This window comes from Antechinus flavipes, chromosome 4, assembly GCF_016432865.1.
Source record: "Antechinus flavipes isolate AdamAnt ecotype Samford, QLD, Australia chromosome 4, AdamAnt_v2, whole genome shotgun sequence".
Classification (NCBI taxonomy): domain Eukaryota; kingdom Metazoa; phylum Chordata; class Mammalia; order Dasyuromorphia; family Dasyuridae; genus Antechinus; species Antechinus flavipes.
The window spans coordinates 143,149,001-143,174,237 of record NC_067401.1 but is presented as its reverse complement, the minus strand read 5'-3'; the positions used below and the strand labels follow the sequence as shown (position 1 = coordinate 143,174,237).

General features: G+C 34.9%; 1 protein-coding gene across 4 annotated transcripts in view; it reads left to right on the top strand.

Moving 5' to 3' along the window:
• Positions 1–25,237, top strand: part of KANSL1 (KAT8 regulatory NSL complex subunit 1) — a 184,125-nt gene that overhangs the window by 108,580 nt on the left and 50,308 nt on the right. For all 4 annotated transcript variants that reach the window (XM_051994909.1, XM_051994910.1, XM_051994911.1 and 1 more), the window contains one exon: positions 23,114–23,255. In XM_051994909.1, coding sequence (XP_051850869.1) covers positions 23,114–23,255 — 142 coding nt within the window. The remainder of the gene's footprint in view (positions 1–23,113; positions 23,256–25,237) is intronic.

The following is a 25,237-nucleotide window of genomic DNA, read 5'->3' as shown; positions in this document are numbered from 1 at the left end:
GAAACTTACTATATCTCAGACACTAGTCTAGGTGCTGTGGAAATTAAAAAATTATAGTTCTTGAGTTGAAAGAGATTTCATGTTACTACTTGTATGTAGCATTTTTTTTTTAAAGAAAAAGTTGTTTATTTTTTGCTTTTAAATTAATTTTTAATTTTTAAAATTTTATTATATACTTGTAGCTTACTCCCTGTCTTCAAACATTTTTCTTCCTAACTAACTTTTTCCTGAGATGGACACATTATTCTTCTAGGCATCCAAGTTCACAATCTTGGAGTTATTCTTGATTTCTTCCCCATAACTAATATATTACATCATTTAGTAAACATTGCTTATAATATGACTAAATCAGTTATGTAGAGAACTTCCCAAAATTGTCTTTTATTAAGTCTTTATTATCCTTACCAGTCCATCTTCTTTCCACAAAATCTCTCAATCTCAAACACAAGTCTCTTGTGTTAAGGAAATTTTATTGTTTCCATTTCTTTGAGGATAGAATAAGAATTGCATTTTGTCTTTTTAGGTCCTTTGCTCTTTGGCCCCCAGCCTATCTGTTCAGCTTATTGTATATTATTCTCCTTTGTACACTCTACACTCCAGCCTGACTGTGGCCTATTCACTTTTCTGTCTGCAAAAACTCCATTTCTGACCGTATCTGCACAGATTGTCCATGATGCTTAGAATGTGCTCTTTTCCTCACTTCTGCCTGAAAGATATTCTTCTTAATTGCCTTGAAAGTCTGCCTCACATTCTACCTCCCACAAAAAGACTATCCTACTTTAGGGCAAAAAAGGGGATGGAAAGAATGGGAGGCAAAAAGATGAGATTTTAATAGTAGTCTCCCCTGGGATATTTACTTTTTAATCTACTTTGTATAAATATTTTAGTTACTTTTGTTCCAATTATGTAGAATGTAAGTCTCTTGAGGGCTGGCCTTGAATCCCATTTTTCATGGCTTATCTTCACCCTGTAAATACCTTCAAATGCCTCCTCAGAGAGGCTGTCTTGATTGGTGAATAGTTGGCTGCCATTTCATGAAGGGAGGGCCCAGTTTTGTGCTCACTTTACTTCTGGTTCTGCTAGCTGTGGCCTTCTTCAGGAGGCATTTTAGGGGTGGAGCAGATAGAACCCTGGATCTGAAATCAGCAAGACTCAGTCAAATTCAGGTTTTAAAACTTATTATCACTGTGACCTGGATTAGGTACCTCTACTGCCTCCATTTCTTTATTTGTAAAATAGGGAGTTTGATAATGGTAAGTGATTGTTTTTGAAGAGGACCAAAGTGACATCACTATGTTGGAGTTGAGGTACAATATGTCCAGTTGTGGCTGATCAGATTGATACCAGCTTGGAATGCTCTGCCACAGGTCTGAAACAAATAGTCTCTGTGAACATTTGGGGTGGACTCTCTAATTTTGTTAATCTTTGATCTAATTCAGTGTGGTAAATAGTAGGTGCTTTATAAATGCTGTTAATTTCCCCTTCTGTCTGTTAACTCTACAGTAGCCTGCCCCTGGAAGAACTTCTCTGTCCAGAAGCCAATTTTCTAGCTCTTAGGCATCAGTTTTCCTTCCTTCTGTGTGTTGACTTTCACTAACAGAATGTAAATGCTTTTAGGATAAGACTGCTTTGTTTTTGTTTCTATTTGTATTCCCAGCCTTTTAGAACAATGCCTGGAACATACTAAGGACTAAATGCTATCCACATGTTTCATAAATTCTTCCTGAATGGAAAAATAAGTAATACAAAGTAATTGAGGAAGTGACATTAGAGCTGAGCTTTGAAGGGAACTTGGGATCCCAAGAGTAGCGTGCATTTCAGGAATAAGTGATATTTAAGTACAGTTTATAAGTGAATGAATGGTGGTGGTTCATTTGTATTCAGCTCCAAACCCAATTTGGATTTTTCTTGGCAAAGATACTGGAGTAGTTTGCCATTTCCTTCTCTAACTTATTTTATTGATGAGGAAACCAAGGCAAACAAGGTGACGTGACTTGTGCAAGGTCACATAGCTAGTAAGTATCTGAGGCCAGATTAACTCAGAAGATAAGCTTCCCTGATTTCAAGCCTGGCATTCCATTCACTGGATCACCTAGCTGGCCAGAATTTCACCTCTCTAAAGAAGATAAAATACCTAATGTACTGGATCAAGCCTTGCTTAGTAGTGTTTGCTGTTTCAGGCTAGAATTAGAATGGAGTTGGACCTATTAACCTTTAACAAAAGCAGGCTAATCCTACCATATTTTGGTAAAGATATTCTCCTCACTTCATCTCTTTTCTATCCTATTCTGATCCACCTTCTCTTAGTATTTGCCTGGAGGATTCTCCACTTCTGTAAGATATGTGGATTTGCTGGTCTGTAGCAGTTGGGAGGGCCTAATATCTATCCTCCAGGATTTTATGCCTTGGCAACTGGAAAGTGACTTCTTTTTCCTTGCCTCTATCCTGAATCAAGTCTTCTGAAAAGTTTCAATTATGGGAAATTAGCTGGGTTAGGAACCTTAGAATCTTACTGCCTTTGATCCTAATTAGATTAATAGTAGATGGCATTCCTATAACCTTTACCTGTTCTATTATTAATAGCTTTGTATCTGGGTTCATCATCAAAGTGGTGTTTTTTTTTTTTGTTTTGTTTTGCTATGTCTTTAGTTTTCATATATATTGTTTCATTTTGGAAGTGTTTAGTCTGAAAATATACTGGGCATTCTGACATTCATGATATCATGTGGCATGGTTGCACAGTTATCTGTTACATTGTTTTTCCCAAAGGAGTGGAAAAAGAAGGGGAAATGTTGATTTCTTTTGCACTTTATAGTCTAATTATTTTAATTGGTAGCTCAATAATGCTAATACAAAAGTTTTAGGGAGTTCTACTATATCTTATGTATGATATTGAACTCTTCTCTCTTTTCCTTTTTTCTCCCTATTTTTCTCTCCACTTTTAAAGCCATTTAAAAAAATATCTTAGCTTATTGGCTCTATTTTATTGTCCATGCAATCTAACATTAAACATGTAAGCAAGAATAGCTGTGTCTTATGAGAAGAGTTATACTTAGATAATATAGGTTTTGTTTCCTTGTTTATAAAATGAGTGTATTGATCACTAAGGTTCTCTCACTTCTAACTTAATGTGGAGTAAATTGTACCTGAGATAGAGATTCTAGGATGCCCTTAGTGAAGTGACAGTGATCAGAATTGTATGGAGGGAATCTAAGCCCAAAATTAATTGCTTTTGTTTACTAATAGATATTAATTGAGGGGCTTTCATTCTAGAACTACTGAACTTCTGAAATTTAGTAGATGAAAAAATTGGAAAACACCATACATCTTGGAAGGCTTTATTGTTTCCATCCACTTTGGAGCCAGGCATCTGGGTCATTTTGTTAAAAGATTCAACAGTTAGTTACAGTATAAATTTTATGGGGATCTGGGTAATTCTCCTTACCTTTGTGGATCATTGGACAATGGGAGAAAGGACATAAATTCTGATTTTTCTGAGACAAACTTTTTTTTAAAGGATTAAGATGAAACAAAAAGTTAAAGACTGGTTTACAACAGAAAACACCTGTGAAGAGACTTCCATATGCCTATTATTATCTAGGTGTTAGAAAACTTAAAAAGTTTGTGGGGAAAGGATTTGAACTGATTCTGTTCCCAAATTTGTTATATATGAGTCAAATTAAATGGGGACATCTCTCACCAAAATCCTGGCATGTCTACTTTCATAACATTTCTCAACTCCCCAGTACAGTCTCTCATCATCTGATGCCTGGATTATTGCAGTTGCCTTCTGGTTGGTCTGCTTGCCTAAGATTTCTTTCCTACTACTGTTAAATTTATCTTCCTAAAACACAGATATTAACTGTGTCTCAAAATACACCCAAATACTCATTCACTAAATATTACTCCAGGGGTTCTCTATCACCTTCAGGAATATAAATATATTAAAACATTGCTGCTTTGATATTCATGATTCTTCATGATCTGAGGGGTGGGTCTTCCTTCTTTTTATTCCCATCCCCCAATTCAATGATATTGAGCTTGCATTTTTCCCAGGCATTTTTATTTTTATCTATCATGCCTGTCTGTCATATTCTCTCTCCTAATTTTTATCTCCTGGTTCCCAACTAAAATTTCATCTTACTGTAGAACTTCTTAAACTTTTTCCACTCTGGATTCCTTTTTGCCCAGGAAATGTTCCATCTCTAATCTGAGCTGAGGTGTATCTGGCAGAGTATGTGCATGTGCAGTGTAAAGTGCACATGTATGTTCAGAGCCAAGGTTCCATCGAAAAGTTATGTGTCTCAATGTAAGCAAGCAACATCAGAAATACATTAGATTCATTAATCATTTGATTTTGAATTTATTTTTGGTTGTTGAATTCAGAAGCTTTTTACTGTGGCCAAATTTTTTGCAGCCCTATTTAAGCAGCTTCGTTTTACAGGATACATTTCATGATTCTCTGCTAATTCATGTGTCTGCCTTCTGTTAATTATCTCCCCTTTATCCTGTATATAGCTTATTTGTATATGTTATCTCTCCCAATAGTCTCCGAGATCCTCCAGAGTGGAAACTTTTAAAATTTTATATCGGTAGTACTTAAAGCACTCTCAAATATTGTAGGTACTTAATATATATTTACTGATTGATTAGTTACTACAGGTAAGGAGGGACTTCCCTTTGGGCATATATATTTTTGTGAGATATCTTTTATGGTTGACTTCCATTAACCCAATTTTGAAACAAACTTTTCTTTGAACCATATCAGCTGTACATGATTTAGCCCCTTATAGTGTTGTACAAACTCATTTTCATTTTTTAAGTTTATTTTTTATTTTTATCTGCAGCATCTAGAATAGTGTCTGGCATATAATAGATATTTATTGATTGGAAATTTATTCTAATATGCTCTTTCACCTGCTTTCTAATTTTATATGAACATCAAGTTAACTCTTTTCACTATTTTAAATTGAATGACTAATAATGGATTATACCTGAGATCTTTTTTGTCTGTAGGTCTTGTATATTGTATGTTGAGTTCTTTTGGTCTTCAGCACACATTGTATTCTAACATCATCATATGTAACTGGAGCATGGTGTCTGATAAAAGGAGTGGGATGCTGAGGGTGACATCAGAGATTAGCTTTCTCTTGTTATTCATAAAGTTGTTAACTTGTTGGGGTTGTTGATGTCTTAAACATGGAGACAGCTTGAAATTGCTCTATCTCTTAACACATACTTCCTATTTTGATGATCATTGATAGGTGATGGGAATAAGATCATATCAGTATACTCTCCCCTCCTCCCCCCCTGCCGAGGTAGTTGGGGTTAAGTGACTTGCCTAGAGTCACACAGCTAGGAAATATTGTGTCTGAGAGCACAGTTGAACTTAGTTCTTCCTGACTTCAGGCCTGGTGCCCTAACCACTGCACCACCTAGCTGCCCCAATATACTTTCTTAAAGCATGAAGGTGCCCCAAAACTACTAAGTCAGTGGTCCTTTTTTTTTTTTTAAAGTTTTTAGAAATGAGCATTTACTTAGGTTTTGTAAGAACAGTTATTAGAAACCGTATGTCAAACTGGAAGGGGGGGTCAGGTAATATTCTCCTGAAAGTACACATAATATTCAGGGATAAATTGACTCTTGCTTAGAGTACTTGTGACAAAGTCTGTGGTATTTTTTGTCTAATTTTTTCAACAGTGGGACTTAATTTTATTAAGATATGGACACTGTCTTGCCAATGAATTCTTCTTTAGTCACTGTTTCCACATCTCAATATTGCAGTACAGAGGACTTAACTCTATATACATATACATAGATATATAAAATAATATTAGATTTGACCTAATTAATCTTGCCCCCCAACCAAAGTATTTAGAGCGGAGAGTGATAATTCTTTTACATTAATTGGACTTGGTTGGTAATTTTCTGGGTTTTGATGATAGTTCATCAGGCTTTTGGTTTTCCAGTTGGCTTATCATTAAAATAGTTCTGACAGTTGTTTGAGCAGATATAAATCACTTAACTTTTCAGTTTCATTTTCTTTAAAATGGAGGCAGTACCTTACCTCAAGAGTTTTTATGGGGAGTGTGCTTTTAAAACTTTAAATTGTACCATATTATCCTTGATAGAGGGAGGCCTTTTGAGCTCTGAAGTTCTGCGCTGCAGTGGATTATATACTAATCGGCAGTCACTGTATATTTACCACTAATATGGTAAATTCCTGGGTGCCGAAGGCCATCAGGTTGCCTATTGGAAGGATGAATTGGAGCAGTTCAAAACTCCCATATTTATCTGAATGGAGGTAATAATAAGTCTTGCCCCCTTGACTCCTGGGCAAACTAGGGAGATCCAGTCTCAAAAGAAACAAATAAATCCCTTAAATTATATGAATGGGCATTACTTTGTAGAGGCCATGAGTGCCAGGGATATTGTATGAGATTCTTAAATGCTTAACAATCACAAGATTAAGTAGGATGGAAGTTTCTTGTGTTTCTGTGGAATTGTAGGATCTTCAAGCTAATAAGCATCCTCTTGGTTTTGGAAAAGCATTATAGTTGCTGTAGAAAGAGCCCAGGATTTGGTAACAGAAAACTTGAGACTTTGTGACCTTTTGATAGATGATTTAATTTTTCTTGTCCTCAATTTTCTGATCTGTAAAATGAAGTAGTTGGAATATAAATGGAAAGAAGAACAACAACAAAACCAATGCTTTTTAATGATGATAACCAAGCTACAAAGAATAAACCAGAATTCAGTTGTCTTTCTTCTCTACAGAAGTAGGGAATTGAATATTAAATATTGTCAGACATTTTGCTTACTTTTTACCATTGCTTCTCTATTTCCTTTATTTTTTTATTCCTTGTGCTAAAGGATGGATTTTTGAGTAGAAAGGGGAAGAGGGAGAAGGCATCTATTAAAAAAGAATGTGATAGAAATACAAAAGAGAGCAATTTTTGAAAAATGAAGTGTTTGGTTTAAATGAACTTTGAATATCCTTTCCTGTTCAGACTGTGTCACCTAGTCAACCTTTCTTTTGAACATAGGTCAGAATTCTTTGTAGTCCTCAAGAAATGGGGGGGAAAGCTGAAATTACAATTTCCTTTATTTCGTTTTTTCCTTTATTTCACACACACACACACACACACACACACACACACACACACACCCCTTAGCTCCTTCTTCTGTTCCTTCTCTTTATATTCTTTTTGTTTCATTGTAGGTCTCCCAGGGGAAAAAAAGCTGATTTTCTGTTCTGTTGATTTGATGCATGATATTATTACTACTTACTCTTTACACAAGCAGTCATCATCTTGAGTTTCAGGATATTGTCCTTGTCAGTCAAGTCATTGCCTGCTTGGTAAGGGAGCTTGGCAAAATGAATGCAGCAGTGGTTAAAAAACAGAAAGAGAGAGACATTCAGACAGACAGACAGAAACATACATGGGAGTCTGAAGGCCTGGATTTTCAATACCAGCTTTTCCATTTAACTAGTTTTGTCAGGTTGAGCAATTACTTAAAAAGTTCCAAAAGAGTATATTATTACCTCATAATATTCAGAGTATTGTTTGACCAATCAAATGAGGTAAGCTATGTAAACTATAGAAATAGATATATTTTTGCTTTATTCTAATGAAATACATAAGATTGTATAACAGTAGCTATTGCATTTGGAGAATTTTTTGTTCAAATCTCATTCTTGCATGCTTTCTAAACTCAATTGGAAAGGTTAGATCTCATACTCTAATAGTCAGCTGAATGGAGTTCCTAAATCAAAAGGGTATACACTTTTGTGTATGTTTTTGTTTGTGTGTGTGTGTGTGTGTGTGTGTGTGTGTGTGTGTGTGTGTGTATTTGTGAAATACAGTAGAATTATTCTTGGATTCGTTTTGAATCTTTAGTATTGATTCTGTCTATTTAATGATCTTGCAGTGTTGCCAGAATCCAGTCCTACTTTCCACAAGTCTTATTAAATTTGCCACTATCTTATTTTCTTTTAATTACCTGATTCTTTGACCTTTCTAGGCAAAGCTGGATCTACATTTCTTTGTTAGGCCACATTCTCTCTGTTAGAGTAATTTCCTGAACCAGGGAAGAATGATAAATGCAAAAGTCTGAATGTAGGAACTAACTTTCGAGATTTGCTTGTTGTGTATTGGATCACATTTCTTTCTTTTTTTTTTTTTTTTTTTAATAGATTGTAAAATGTCCTCTAGGAATCTTATCTTTAAATGTATGATTGTAGATTTAGAATGAAGAGAGACTTGAGGCCATCTAGTTCAGTCTTTTCTCATAGTATATAAGGTGTCAGAGAAGTTAAGTGACTTAGGCAGGGTCACACAAGTTGTAAATTTGAGAACAATTCAAACCCTCCTTTAATTGCAGTCCCAATCATAAACTGCCTATTTTGAACTTGATTTTCTACAGACATCTATTTAACATATATAGAGCAGGGCATATCTGCCACACTCTCAACTCCTCTCCTCCAACCTTTCCTTTTTTTAGGGCATTACCATCCTTTCATTTGCCAGATTTACAACTGGGATGTCATCTTCCACACTTCTGCTCTCCCTCTCTCCCTCCCTCACCTATTCATCCTTTCATTTGCTAACTCTTACGAATTCTCTCTCCACATCACCCTTAAGTCTGTCTGTCTCTCCTATTTATACAGTCTCATATATTCACCTCCCTACTTTCAGGCTCTTATCTGTCTTGGACCATATTGCAGTGGTCACCTAATTCATCTCCCTGTTTGCACCCTTTCCTTTTTCGTCCATTCTTTACATGACTACTAAAGTGATGTTTTTTAATGCATAGGTCTAAGTTGTGCCCAGAGAGCTTCAGCTCCAGGACTTTCTTTTTGTTCCATCTCACTTCAGCCAAACAAATGTCAAGCACCTTGTGGTTTGCGAGGCATTATCTCTGAATATCAAAAATACAAAGCCCATGCCTTAAAAATGCTTGTAGCATATTGAGAGTGAGACTAGGGAGAAGTATATAAAATAAATAGAAGGTAATGGGAGCACTAGTTCCTGGGAAAAGATCACTAATATTTTATGTAGAAGATAATGCTTGAGTTAAGCTTTGAAGAAAACTAGTAGTTCTTTTGAGGCACATTTTGGGCATGAAGGGGATATAGCCTGTGAAAGAAGGTTGCGGTATTATAAAGCAAGTCACTAAATTCTCAGCTTGGGGATTGAACCAGATTAATTGGGAAGTTTTAACAAGATATAAAAATGCAATGCACAATTAGTTAATTTGTAACATAAATAATATTAATTTGTTATTTTTCAAAGTTGTTATATAGACAATTTCTAGTGGAATTGGACATCACTGTTGTAAAGAACAGTAAGATCAATTTGCTTTAACAAAACTTTAGAATATGTTGGTTGGAAGGTAGCTTAGAAGAGCTGGAAAAAGATTTTAAATGTTAAAGAGTTTGTATTTATTGAGCATGGCAGGATAAGGCCAGGAATGCTTTAGGAAAATCACTTTGGCATTTTTGTGGTGGATGAATTGTAGTGGGAAGAGACATGAGACAGGAAGACTATTTTAGGATGCTATGACATTAATCCTACCTTTTTGCCAAACAACTTATTCTCTCTCACACAGGAGATTCTATTTTCTATCTTTGTATAACTTGTTATCCAGGCAGAGTTTGCAATCTCAACCTCTTTGCATCCCTCACTTCCTTTCCTCATGAAGCCTTTCTTCATTTTCTTACTCTCCTGTAGAAATTCTTGAAATTTTTTTGGCCATGATAGGGGGATGGGGAATCATGGACCTTTTTTTGGCAATCTTGTGAAATCATACATCCCTTATAAGAATTTTTAAATGCACAAAATAGGAATGAAAGAAAGCCCAGTTATATTGAAATACAGTTATAATTTTTTACCCTATTAAAATCTATTCATGGATTCCCCCAAAAGCAAAGGTTTTAAAGGTACTGTGTTAAGAATGCCTGCTGTATGGAATTCTTCTCTCCTTGCTCCAATATTACTTTGTTTTTCCTTAGTATATATTCTGTATGTATTTTTATTTGTGTGTTATTTTCTTGGATAAAATGCAAACTATCAGAACCTGTGTCTAAAGACATTGGAGACTATGTTTAGGAAATGCTGCATGTGCTTATTATATTATTTGCCTGAGTTCTCTCCCCTCCTTGCATTCATCTTTGTTTCAGAGGTTGGTGGAAAGAGTTAGTACAGAAATTATTCTGTAAAATCAAAAGTGGGAAAGAAGGGAGAGAAAGTTCAGTGTTCAAAACTTTGTTTTAAAGTTAGAGGTTAGCAAGCTAAACCTGGCTTTACTACATTTACGCCTCAAAAAAATCTAATCTGTCTGCTATCTATCTCTTAAGAGACACTGCTCCCACTTAATTGTGTTTAAGCCCTTCTGTGAGCTGTCTTCAGGATTTTCTATCCACCTGACATTGAAGTTAGCTTTTGACCTCACAATTCTTTTCTCTGTCTCAAGACACCATAATCCTCAAGATTTGATGTGGAGTGGAAGCAGAATTAGCTAAACTGAATTTATTCTCTGAGATGATATTGTTTTGATTAAAATAATGATTTAACTCAAAACCTAAGTTGCCTTATCTAGCTAAAATTACTATTTAATCAAGAGAAAATTAAGTTGCAAGTCATGCCATTCTGACTATTTAAAAAGAAATATGATTATACTTAATTTTGTATGTTAAGGAGGAGAACAATTTACATTTTCATAAGTTTACAAGCTCAAAATTCATTAGATGATTAAATGAAAAGCAATACTTGGGTTAAAGCTGTGCTCCTATGTTTTCCTATTCCTGTCTTTGTTGAATTACTTTGGACTAAGCTTTAACCATAGTTAACATCTATAAATCAAAAGTTGGATATGAATCACAATTTAGTTGATCCTATTCCATCCCATTTTTTCAAGCAAATCCCCTTCTCTGCCATTGATACTTTTGTCACTAATCTTCAATTTTTCTCTATTGACTGGTTTTCTACTATCTATAAACATTCTACTGTCTCCTTTATCCTTAAAATTCCTGTTAGCTATTTTGTGGCTAAACTCCTTGTGAAAGGTGTCTCTTACATCAATTTTTGTGCTTCCTTTTATACTTTAAAAACCTCTTTACAATATGACTTCCTACCTCATCTTTATATTTCTAGACTTCTCTGTAGCCTTTGACACTGTCAATCACCTTCTTCTCCTTTCCTTTAGGTTCTTTTGACTCTCTTAATTCTCCAACCCTGTCTGTCCTCTCAATTTCACTCTCACTAGCCATGAGTGTATGTGCACCCCCCACCCCCAAGAATGTGTTCATGGCCTTTTTGTATAATCACTTAGTGCTAGATGACATCACTTTGTGACAGCTCTTATGACCCCTATCTTGGTGTTGATGACTTTTATATCTATTTGTCCAGTTCTAAAGCTCTCTTGTGATCCCTAGGCTCATGTCTTCAACTGTGCCTCTTGAAGATTTTGAACTAACTGTTTGAAAGGCAGCTGCTATAGGACAAGCAAAAGTTTACCACAAAGTATTGGGCCTAGGATCAGGAAGAAGTGAGTTCAAATCCCACTTCCGATATTTATTAATTCTGTGAACTTGGACAAATAATTTAATCTTTGTTTGCCTCAATTTTCTCTACTGTAAAATTGAGATTGTATTAACTCTTATATTGTAGAGTTAATGTGAGGATAAAACAAAGAAATGATTTTAAAGTGGTTAGCATATAAATACTTTGGTCTTGAATTGTTTAGTTGCATCTGACTCTTTGTGACCCCGTTTGGATTTTCTTGGTAATGAGACTAGAATGGTTTGCCATTTCTTTCTCCAGCTCATTTTATAGATGATGAAACTATAAGTGACTTGTCCTGGCTCATATGGTTACTAAATTTCTGAGAGTGAATTTGAACCCAAGCAAATGAGTCTTCCTAACTCCATGCCTGGTACTTTATCCACAGCTTTGCTCAGCCTGGGTCTGAGATCTAGAGCTGTTGACATGGCATTCTCTATGTCTCTGTACTATAATCTATAGCCTATGAGAAGGTAGACTTCTTTTCCACAGACTATTTCCATTTACAATTATGAAACTAATCATAAAGTTATTCTGGTTTAATCTTGATGACTAATGTCAAGTTTTTTAAGCCATTATAGGGGTTCGGCTTCTGTACTGGAATGCAGTAATACATTTCTGAGCCATATGATATTTAACAAAAGTTGACTTAATACAGAATAGATCAGCAAGATCTATACTGCAGTACTGCAGTATTGGTTAAAATTAAGTGAGATTCTTCTTAACTTCCATAAATGTATAGGAACCTTTCAGGAAGAGGAATTTCACCAAGTCTCCAATGCAGAATACGTAAGTTGATCAGGAATCCATACCAGTGATTCAAATTCTAGAACAGGGATCCTCAAACTAAGTCCCACGGGCCAGATGCAGCAGCTGAGAACGTTTATCCCTCTCACCCAGGGCTATGAAGTTTCTTTATTTAAAGGCCCACAAAACAACGTTTTTGTTTTTACCATAGTCCAGTCCTCGAACAGTCTGAGGGACAGTGGCCCCTTATTTAAAAAGTTTGAGGACCCCTATTCTAGAACCACAGACTAATTCACTTCTTTAAGAGAAACTAGCATGGCCTATTTGTAAAAGGTCTTCCCACCACAATATTTAAAAAAAAAAAAATCAACTTAAAGAGTAAAGAAAAAATAAAGAATAAATGAAAAGGATACAGTATTTATATAAAGTTTTTGCCTTAAAATGATTTAGAAATATTGTCCTTAAAACTATTCTAGGAGGTAAATTTATTAACTTTATCCTCATTTTACAGAAAGTGATTAAATGATGTATTGAAGGTAACACTTTTAGTAAGAATCTGAGTCACAGTTAGAAGTCTTTCTCATTTCATATATTGAGCAAACTAGCTGCCAGACTAAAGTTTTGGGAAAATTAAAGATAGAATAGAAGCAAAGGTGATACCATGGATTACCCTCTTTACACACTCTTAACTGTGTCCCCCAACAGGTGAATCTCTGTCAGGTGGTATTAAAGGAGATGGGAGAAAAAAGAACAAAGTAGGGAGGGTGACAAAGACAAGCTTGCACTCTTAGCTTTTAAATTAACATGTTAAATTTACATATTTAAAAAAAAAACTAAGTTATAAATAGGAGATCTGTGGCTTTGATCTGTTATCCCCCTTTTAATTATACATGGAAATAATTATGTTTGGTGTTTAAGAACATAAAAACATTTTTTTAAAAATAGAGGGGGTAGTTAGAAGAATTTCAGCAAGAAGAGGGTATTGTGAGAGAAGAGAGTAGACAGGTGATGAGCAAAAGAATTTGGAATACAGAGGACTTGGTCCATAAACAAGAGTCAATGCCCATTGTGGGGAAGGAGGGTAATTATCCCTTGATGAGAAATAGATTTTATAATGATTCTTGTCTGGGGAAAGGCTTCACATTAGGAAGCTGCCTTCTCAAAGTTATACCTTTAAGAGCAGTTAATACTTCCAAAGGACATGATTAGAATTCCTTTGGTTAGTCAATCCCTGAGAGTCAGAGAAAGGATGTTGAAATCTTAGGCCTGGAGAATAAAAAGGGGAAAACATGTAATTTAGGCTTAAGCCACAAGATTTGGGGCACAAAGTAACTCCTAATAAGCAAGGCTGCTCCCAACTGATGATGCTTCTCTCAGGAGTAGATATTTCAAAGAGGTGTATAAAGGAGCAAAAAATATATATATAATGAGGCAAAATCATAGAAGGACTGTAACAGTGGATGAAATTTGGAGCTCTGACCTTGTACTTCAAAAGTTTTAATCTTGTGATGGTTGCTCAGAGAATAAAGAATGAACAAGAATGAAAATCAGAAAATTAAAAAAAAATGGAAGAAAAGAGAAGTAATGAGGAAAAGGCTAAGGAAAACATTTTTGAATGGGGCATAGCAAGTGAAAACATTAACAAAAGAGATGGGAGGGAAAGAAAAAAGGGAAAATTTTGTACTATTCAGAATTGAATACATTGATGGGAAAAAGAGAAAGATCTGAAAAGGGGTTAAGATTTGGCCAAGCTTGATCGGTAATAATGGTTCCACAGTAGGTAACCTAGAGTTGAGCTGATTGATGGTGGGACAGATTGAAAAAGGAAAATGTAGGCAGTGCAGGAGTGATATCCTGGAAAAGAATCCACTTGGGGATTGAATGTAGGTGAGGCATTAAGCATTTCTAAAGCAAATCTGGACAGCCTATCAAGAAGCTTGGAGGTCACCTTGCTAACAAGAGTCCATAGTCAAAGCTATGGCTTTTCTAGTAACATTGTACGGTTGTGAAAGATAATACTGTTGCCAGAGTGTCCTTTAGACAATAAGTGAAAATCAAATCAGTGAATATTTAAAGGCATTTTCCCAGACTATTCCTTAGAAAGTTAAATACTAATACTTTGTTCACATAATGAGACAATGAGTCATTGGGAAAGTCCTTTATATTGGGAAAGATAGAAGGCAAGAGACAGTAGAATATAAGATGGAGGAAGGTCATAGAAAAAAAAAACAAATATGAATTTGGAGGATAGAAGGGACACCCAGGTTTTCTATGGTCTGTGGGGTCATGAAGAAATCACTGAAATAGCAATAACAATAAAGATAGTGGGAAATGAAAGAATGATAAAAGATTGTCCAGATAAAGGAATTTTAGAGTTCAGGAACATAGAATTAGAACATTTGTGAATTACAGGTATGATTAGTTTTGTATCTTAAGTGGGTTAAAGAAAGAGTAGGTCATGGTAATTGAGTGGATTGAGAATTTGGGAAGTAGGGTATGTATGGAAACATCAGTATATATGTTGTCCTTTAGTATGAGGAAAAGAATTTAGCTAAATTCCTTGAGTGATATTTCTAATGCCTGGTGTGTGGTAGAAGCTTATTATTAATGGTCAAATTTAATCAAGTTGGCTACACTCTTGATTCTCCCTCATTGTCAGAGATGGTTCTTTTTCATGTCTGATTTTTGACTAGATGACCTTGTTATCTCTTGTAGCTCTGAGATTTTGTGAGTCTGTTTTGATATAAAGAATTAGTGTCAATCTTTTTAAAAGCCTTAGAAAAGTGATAATGGTCATCCCTTCTGATTATCCTTAAGTTGTCTTTATATACTCTCATCCTGTTACTAACCTACTTTTCACCTACATCATTCAAACTATTTTCTTTAAAATTCATTTTTTCTTTAAATGGTAGTATTGCAATAGTATAAACTTATTTTTTTTCCATTTTCACATATGGCATTTCAGCAAATGCCATTTCAGAAATAGTTTTGTAGGAGCAGCCTAGGACCCTAACTAGCATGTTGAATGTTGTTGCTATAGAACTGTGTGTCTCAAGTTCCCAAGTAACATTTTAGACACAACCTGGTGGTGAATTAAGGAGTGCATGTGTTTCCTTGGTGCTGCCTTCTAAGTAATTAGTTTGTTAACCAATCTCCAAAAGTATTGTCAAGAGACTTCATTCTGAGTAGCTGTTTAGAAAAATACCTAATAGGCCCCTTTATACTGATGCTAGGAAAGTTACATTTATCTATTGCCCAATCCAAAGGAATAAATATCAGAATACAGAAAACAGAATAGTAGTTCTTTTAACATTTCAAGCAGTTTTCAAGCAAAGTTGGGAAAATTTTGGATCACTGTCATGAAATAATTTATTTTCTTTATAGAAAATGAAAAAGAAACAATTTAGCTATCATATTCAGCAGTTCTCATGTCACCCAAGAACTGTTTTTGGCTTTTAAAGAATCAAGGAAAATATACTGATTTAAACAGAATCACAGAATTTCAGAGTTGGGAGGATTGCTAGGATGGGAATAATAGAATCTGTGAAAGGATATTAATCCCTTCTATAATCTGATATGGATCTTTGATATTGGGAAGAAGTTATGAATTGAAAGAAGAAAAGATAGGTAGGGCCAAAACATAGGGTCATAGATTTGAGTAAAAGATAAACCGTCTACTCAGAAACCATTTATTCCAACTTTTTCATTTCACACTTCAGGAAACTGAGGTTCTTAGAGATGAGATTTTGTTCTAGATTCTCTGACTCCAGAGCTATTGCATTTTACCAAAGCTCAAAATATTTTAACCATACCAGGACTAGATGTTGCTGATAGAAAACTCCTTCAGGTCAAGGAGAGTTTGACTTTCTTTCTATACACATGATCAGACACATAGCAGGTAATGTAATAAAAACTGTTAGAATTGTGGGAAAAGATGAAAAGAGAGTAGTTGATGATACAAGATGGATTTAGAATTAATTATATAGCTAGGTTCAATTAGTACAAATAATCATTTCCCCTGAAGTCACATTATTCAGATTTGCACTGCATATTTCCATGGAGTTGAAACCAATGATGGTATTTTATATAATTTTAATTTCAAATAGTATATGTTTGAATTTACATGACTACAAATTGGGACCTGTCTGTAAACAGATTTCCCACTGCTTCAGTTTGTTAGGAAGTCTCCAAGAGACACTGACATTTTTATCAATAACTTGGATGAAGGCATAGGTAGATGGTATGCTCATCAAATTTGTAGTTGGACAATATATCTTGAAGGAATTTAGGGAGTTAATTAACCCCCCTAATATCTTGACATCAAGATAAAGTCTAATCAGATAAAATTTAGCAGGGGCAAACTAAAGTCTTATAGTTGTTCAAAATAATCACTTTTGCTAGTGTAAGATGGGAGAGACTGGGCTAGGTAAGCATTCTGAAAAAAATCTAGTATTTTAGTGGACTGCATGTGACTCATTGGTATGATGTAAAAGCCAGAAAGTCATTGCTTCTATGGAAGAGATCAGAATATTTTTCTGCTTTACTTTGGTCAGACCACATCTGGAATATTGTGTTCAGTTTCGGAGGCCACAGTTTCAGAAGAGCATTGATAAAATGGAGAGAACCTAGGTTTCATATGAAGACATATAAGGAGAACAGACTTTGGGGTGCCAGAGTTAGGTTCTCTGTCATGAAATAATTTATTTTCTTTATAGAAAATGAAAAAGAGAAACAATTTAGCTATCATATTCAACAGTTCTCATGTCACCCAAGAACTGGTTTTGGCTTTTAAAGAATCAAGGAAAATATACTGATTTAAACAGAATCACAGAATTTCAGAGTTGGGAGGATTACTAGGATGGGAATACTTCAGAGTACTTCAGAAATATGATAGGAGAAAAATCCGCCAAGATCTCTTTCATGTGGGCCAGTTTTTCTTTATTTGAATCATTAGGATAGCTTTCTTTTTACTTAAGTATAAAAGTCTAGGATTCAAGTAGTCTGCACCTAAGGAGCTTGACCCGTAATTTCTATTTAGTTGTGCCACCATAGAAAATTGAGTGCAGGGCATCCAAGCAAATTAATGTTCTATGTAACCTTGATGCATATTCTTTACATGTTAAACAGACCTTATGTTAACATATTACGTGGTCTGTAAATGGATCTTTTTATTAGAATCCCACACCTAAACTACTTTACCTGTTTGAGTCAGGCCTACCTCAGAACATTTAGCTGAAAGCAAAATGAGAGGTATTAGATGTTCTGTTTGGCCATAAGGTATAGGACCAGGAGCAATGACTAGAATACACAAAGAACTACATTTAGGCTTGCTATCAGAAACAAAACTTTCCTAAAAATTAATTAGAGCTGACTAAAATTGAATGTTACCCTTGAAGAGGACTCATTGGGGATTTTGAGGCAGACATTGAATGTGACTACTTAGTGTCAGACCATGTCTGGAATATATTTTATAGGAAGAATTTCTTTTCAAGGAGGGTTTTGACCCTATAAAATTTTCAAAGTTTTTTGCTTTTAAATAGTGCATTCAGTTTTGTGTCATTTCCTTATTTGACCAAAGTGACACCTATATCTTTATGTCATTGATAAAAATGTTCAACTGCATGTATAGACCAAACATAGGATCACTGAGCCTTCAACCAAGTAATTATTAATGGCTGTTTTTTGGCTTTGGTCATTTAACAGCGAAATGCCCTTAATTATACTAGCCACTAATTAGCTAACTCATTTCTCCAACTTGTACACAAGAACTACATAAGAAACTTTCTTAAATATTATGCTAAAATTAATTAAACATGTGTTTAATTAATTTGTGACTGTGTATAGCATTTTACCTCATCTACATAGTGACTTTCTGAAAAGGAAATTATGTTAGACGGACCTATTACTGATGAAGTCATATTGATCTTCTGTGATCACGAGTTCATTTTTTAACTCTCCTAGGTATCTCTTTAATAGTACATTCTGGAACTTTGCCAGAAACCTACATTTTATTATTCCCAGACATTTGGTTCTCATTCTTCAAAGTCTCAGAGGTCACTATGGTGGCTCATTACACATGCTTATAGTTCTATCTGAATATTAGACTTCAGTTCACCTCACTTGAACTAATCAAGGGCAGTGGCTGGAGGAAGTGGGGAGTACTCTTATCTTCTTACCCATCTTCGTTCTATCTTCAGCACTAAATTTATTTTCCTTTGTAGAGAACACAGAAGTAAAATTGGAATGGAACAAGCTTTGTCTTATCATAACTATCATCATCCCACTTACCCAGAGCAGTTTTTTTTAACCTCTTTTTTTAAAGCTCTCTCTCTCTTAAGTAATATTGTGTTGTGTTATTTTATTTTTTAAATAAAAATAAAAAGTCCTCTTTTCCAGAGTCCTTGTCTTTCCTCTGGCAAACACCTTTCATTCCCTTTCATCTCCCCTGTTCATTCTGAATTTTAGCTGTCTTAACATTTTTTACAGAAAGATGCCCTGTCATGCTTTTATTATCTGTTCTGGCTTTGATCTTCTGTTTATGTCATTTTGAAATGGTTTCACCTGCCTTCATCTGGATTGTTTTTTTTTTTTTTTTTCCTATCCCCCTCCCCTGAGGACTTTTTTTTGGGGGGGGAGGAAAGGGGAGGAATTACTCACTTTCCTAAGGTAATTTTTCCCTGAAGAAGTCCATGGAAGCCAATTTTAAAATGAGTCAATTCTGCTAGGGGGAAAAATACTTATAGTTAAAAGATGACATTGTTCTAAGTTGTAGTACAGTTATTTTGATAATGAAGTATTTATAAAAATATCTAGATATTGGGAACTTAGCTGGAAAAAAGCCCACATCAATATTAGGAAGCTTGATAACTAGTTAAAAATTCTTGTACTTAATTTAGGTATAGACTATCAAAAATGTATTTTACTTCTGTCTTTGGTTCTTAATAACTATAACTTTTAATTTCTAGCTAAAGGGATAAAATATTACTATAAAGAAGTAAGATGCATCAATAGAATATAGTTTTTCAATCTATATTTAATGATGCAAATAGATAAAACATTGAAAAAGAAATTGAAAATTAAAATCTGTGGTACAGGTCAGGCTGTATATACAAGCCTTGTCTATCGTCCATCACAGTCTATTAACACAAACTATTGAATGGTAGCTCTTTTTACAAATTTATATTATTTCCTATTAGCAGACAGTTTCTATTTATTGGTGGGAAAATCATATCCAGAATAACATTTTCCTTTTAAAAAATTTCTCATCTTTTGAAAGATAGAAAGTCATGCTTAGAACAGATCTAGGAAATGGTTGGCTGCTTTGATTTCGATTATCCTTTTGATATCCTTTTGAAAATTATTTTTCTTTAATCAATCAACACGGTAAATGCTTATTGTATGTCAGGTAGTGTGTTAAGTACTGAGGATACCAAAAGAGGTAAAAGTTTTTCCCTACCAGTTTACAGTCTAATAGAGAAGACATGTAAACAAATGTATACAAAGCAGGCTATATACAGAGTAAACAGGAAATTATTAAAGGATGGGAAAGCCTTGGAATTAAGCGAAGTGAAGTCTTTTCTGTAGATGGTGGGATTTAATTAGTTCTTCAAAGGAAACAATAGTTGAAGCCAGGCATAGGGGACTGCCAGAGAAAATGCCTGGACCTGAAAGATGGATTTTATTATTGGAACAGGATACCATTGTCTTTTTGAATACAGGGTAGAGACTGAGGTATAAGAAGACTGGAAGGTAGGAATGGGACTAGGTCATGAAGGGCTTTGAATGCCAGACTAGCATTTTGTATTTGCTTCTGAAAGCAATGGGAAGCCACCAGATTGGAGTAGGGAGAGACCTGAGGCAGGCATGTCTACCTGCACTCTGTCACAATAGTCTCAGGTGTGAGGTGGTGAGGGGCTGTACTAGAGGGGTGACAGTGTTAGAGGAAAGAAGGGGGCGTATATTCAGGAGATGTTGTCAGAATGTAAACATCAGGCCTTGACAATAGCTTAGATATAGAGATGGAGAAATAGTGATAAATTCAGAATGACTTCTAGGTTGTGAGTCTGCGGGACTGGAAGATAGTTATTATTAACCTGTTGTAACTGGAGGATTTGAGGAGAGGAATTTTTGTTTTGCACATGTTGAATTTAAAATGTCCAACATATATCTGGTTTGAGATGTTTGGAAGATAATTGACAGTGTGAAGTTAGAGTTTAGCAGAGAAATTGGGGCAATATAGGTAGATTTGAGAATCATCAGCATAGAAATGCTAATTAAATTCATGGGAGCTGATGAGATCACCCAGTAAAATAGTATAGAGAGAGAAGAGAAGAGGGTATAGGACAGAACTCTGGAAGATACTTACTCTTAGGGGGAGTATAATCTGGAAGTTTCAGGAAAGGAGAAAGAAGGAAAGGTGAGATAAGAGAAAAATAAGGGGAAAATCTAGGGAAAAAAGTATCAAGGAGGAGAAAGTGGTCAGCTCTCTCAAAGACTACAGAGAGATCAAAGAGAATAAGAATTGAAAAAAAAAGGTAATTGAATTTGCCAATCAAGTGATCATTAGTAATTTTGATGGAATAATAAGATCATAGGCCAAATTATAAGGGATTAGGAAGAGAGTGAGAGGAAAGAAAATGAAGACATTTTAATTTCAAAAGGCAGAAGAGATGTAAGGTAATAGTTATATGGATATTTGAAAACTAGTGAAGGAATGGAAGTGGCAAGAGGAAGCAAATCTGTTCTCTTGAACAAGTTAGAAAGGTTGATCTTGGTAAGGTCATGTGAAACTCAGTTCATGAAGGAGGAGATAATTGCAACAGGGAACTAAGTGTAGAAGATGAAAAAGGGAGAATATAGTACATGAATGGCCTCATTTTTTTCCCTGTGAAATTGAAGATAAGGCTTTCTGCTGAGAGAGTGGGCGAAGGGGAAGCCATGAGAGATTTGAGGAGAGATGAAAAGATTTGGAAGAGCTGCTATGGAGAATGGGACAATGAGTTAATAAGGAGGGTATAGTAGGAAAGCCTAGCAGCAATAAGGTATAGAGTTGGATTGCTTCACTAAGGACAACTTGGGGAGAAGAGCAAAAGTGGTTGTTTCAAGGAAAGTAGTCTGGAAGAAAAATGAGCAATCCCAAGGGATAGAGTAACGGTGTGGATGAAAAAAGTAGGATAATATAACTAAAATAGCGGCTGTAGGCCAGTAGTTTATGGTCAGAGAAATGAATTTCAGAATTCTTCTACTTGGAAAAATAGTACCTTTTGTGGATGCTGGCAAGATGAAGAGTATGAACATCTTTGTTGTGTGACTGATGTGCAGTGGAGGAATATGCTCATGGGAGGGGTGAGTAGGTTGAAGAATGTTCAGGATATTTGAGGGAGAACCAATATGTCCATTGAAGTCTCCTAAGACAGGAGTTGAGTTGGAGAGGAAAAAATATATATATTGGAGGGAAAGGAGAAAAAGGGAAGAGTTTATCTTAAAGGGGTTTTATTTATATTGAGATTTAGGGATGAGGACAAAATAGTATAAGATTTTAAAGCTGAACTTTAAATATGGTTTTGTAAGTAGAGGTAAAATTGAATCTTAAATATATGTAGGGATGAGATAATGAAAATAATATTTAAGGAAGTTGGGGTACACTGGAAAGAGAATTAGATTTGGAGTTAGAGGACCTGTTCTTGCTTCCTGGTTCTGTTGCCACAAAAATGGCAAGAAACTCCTTTCTACTGCGCCTTAATTTTCACATTTGTAAAACCAGAGGATTGGATTAGAAAGTCTTTAATAAGGCCCACTTAGGAGAAGTTGTGTGTGTGTGTGCATGACAAAATTGGAAAGGCTGATTAGAATTTAAATTGTTGTGGTATGCAGGTCATGAGATAAGTATTTATGTACTACAGTAATTGTGGAAATTAAAATGTAGGTGTAAAGCCATGTAGATTTGAATCCACATTACTTTATGATAAATGTTTTTGAAATAAATGGCAAAGTTGACAAAGGATGAAAGGAGAGCATGTTAGACTCAGTATGGGGTAATTAAGTTTTGATCTCAGAACCAATTTAGACTTTTAGTTTTCTAATAAGAAATAATCTAACTCTTGGAAATTGACCAGCTGTCCAAAAGTAAGGCAATAAAGGGGTTGTTCTTCCCTTTTTATGTCTTCCCTTTTTATTTACCATGTAACTGGGTTGTGTGTGTGTGTGTGTGTGTGTGTGTGTGTGTGTGTGTGAGAGAGAGAGAGAGAGAGAGAGAGAGAGAGAGAGAGAGAGAGAGAGAGAGATTGAAAAATGCCTGAATAATTCAATATTCGTTCATTTTAAATTCTACTATGTTTATTCAGTCTCCTGCTTGGCATTTTTGTTTACCATGTGCAGAGATTCTAAATGACAGAACAAAAAGTATTTTAATGGTCAATGAAAACATAAATATAAAATAGATGAATGCTATTGGAATGGCTCTTGTCTCTCTCACACACAATAGTGTGTGTATTGTGGCCAGGAAGAATAGAAATATGTCCATTCAGCCCTGAATGAATTTCAGACAAAATATGAGATGAGAGGGAAAACAGAGCATTTCTTTTGGAAATGAAATGCATTTAGGAGACCAGTACAAGTCCAGCAGAAATGGCCAGAACTGGCTCCTGAGCACTTGCAAAACATTTGTTAAAGGATTCAGCTTGCCTCTTTATTTTTTTATTATTTTTTTAAATTTTAAAGTCTTAGGCTTTTCTTGACTCAGAATCTAATTGGTTCAATTCAGATGTCTGCTGCTTTTGCTGAACTTGTTTTCTACTTTTTAGGCGACACCGGTCAGAATGGAGATGGGCAGCAGACCGGGCAGCTATTGTCAGCCGCTGGAATTGGCTTCAGGCGCATGTCTCTGATTTGGAATATCGAATTCGGCAACAAACAGATATTTACAAACAGATTCGAGCTAATAAGGTAGGGAATTAATGTGTCTGGTGTTTTTCCTCCCTTTTAAGTCCATTTCTTTTTGACTTTTAAGTGGCTCTTAACTATGTCAAGAAGACTGGTTAACATAATGTTCTGATACAGTGGCTTAATTTGTTTAGTGTCTTGCTCAGTATATTGCACAAACACTGTTGGGTTAGACATTAATTTGGACATGTGTTTGGAACATTTTGTTCATCTAGGCTGACAGGGAACACAATTATGCAAAGGGGCTGCATAATTTAAGCCAATCATTACCCTCAAATAAATCAAATATTATGTATCGTTACTTTGTCTCATCACATGGAAAGGAAATCTTGTGCATAAAATATTTGGATCTTTATTATTCCACCTTTATATAACCCTATTTTATTGCTGGAAATGCTTGCTTCCTTTAATATCATATTCATTATTCTGGGTTCTATATTGAATCTGAATGTGCCTATAAAATCAGGCTGGCAAAAATAATTTAAGTTACCTAGTAATTAGGGTATAGATTTTTATGAATTTACCTTATAAAAGAAATAGGCTTTAAAAATTTTTGAAAATGTAATATTTGCTTATAGTCAGAATGATGTTACTTTATATTATTATATACAGTTACAAAAAAGTTTGTGTGAGAGGCATCCACAGCCTTTTCTCTTAGAATTGGTATGATTGTGAATTATACTATATTACCACAGTGAGATTACTTATAGTTTTCCATTCTTGAAAACATGTTTGTAGACTTTTGTATTCAGATATTGAATATTGAATTTGAGAAGAAAGCATGGGATGGGGGAGTGAGTGAGTGAGTGAGTGAGTGTGTATGAGAGACAAACAGATCAGTACTGTCTTTGATTTCCATGCTTAGCATGTTTATGGTTGCTGTGGTTTTGAAGTCTCTTACTTCTTTACTATCTTATTTAGTTATTAATATTAATTTTAATCAGCAATCTTTGTTAAATTTGATCCTAGTGTTTTATGTAAAAGATAGTAGCACTCCTATCTGATTGTATTCTCCGTCCTTCCACTGAAAAGCCTAGAGAAAATTGCCATGAAATGAATGATGAAAAGTGATGTGAAATCATTCGCTAAATTTAATTGGAAGCAATCTATATTTGATTCTTCCCCTAGCTAGGGTAAAATACAAGCAGCCTAATACTATGACTTCTATAGCTAAAATATTGTGCCTTCTTGTTATGATCATGTGAGCTTTCACTTCCAAAGCAAAACTTGGAGTTAACAAAAGTTTTATCCCGAAGTCGTTTAAATATTAATTATTACCTGTTAGATTCATCATACATTTATGCTTATCCTGAATACACAAGAAGATGAAATATGGACCATAGTATTTCTTCTCCCCTGTGACTCACATCACAGTCTGAGTGTTGTATTTTTGAGTGTTAATAAAAATTAGTCATCAAATGGTAATTTCAAAATTTATGAAGTAAAGATTCTCTTCGTGTTAGGAAATTATTATAATGGTGATCAGTGTTCTCTTTTTCCTTTTTTGTTTGGTCAGGCAACTTGTTAGTCTCAAAATACTCCAAAGATTGGAAAACAATTCAGTTTTACTTTGAACTGTTACTAATTGATTATGTGAATCATTTCCTTGTACCTCTATTTTCATCTTTACTTCTTATTGTGAGAAAATGATCTGAGAAATTTTTTATTGTAGGTTCATTCATCTTGAGAATCTCTAGAAGGACATCTAGGAACTGGTTATTCTGGAATTGCTTTTGGCAGTATTGATAATTCTGGTTTTGTGTATGCTAAGCTCTTCTGCAGCAAAGTGCCAGCAAGAAGGCAGTAATTTAACTGGGAATGTTACTGCCCACTAAAAATATGTTAACAAATGTTCAACTTAAATTTTATTTTTATAATTCTATCATCTTTTCTCCAAATGGGAAGAGTTTTTCAGAAAGGTGCCATGTCATCATTTGTTGTGCTTTTGGTTCAGATGTTACTTAAAATTTTAGAGTGACATTACT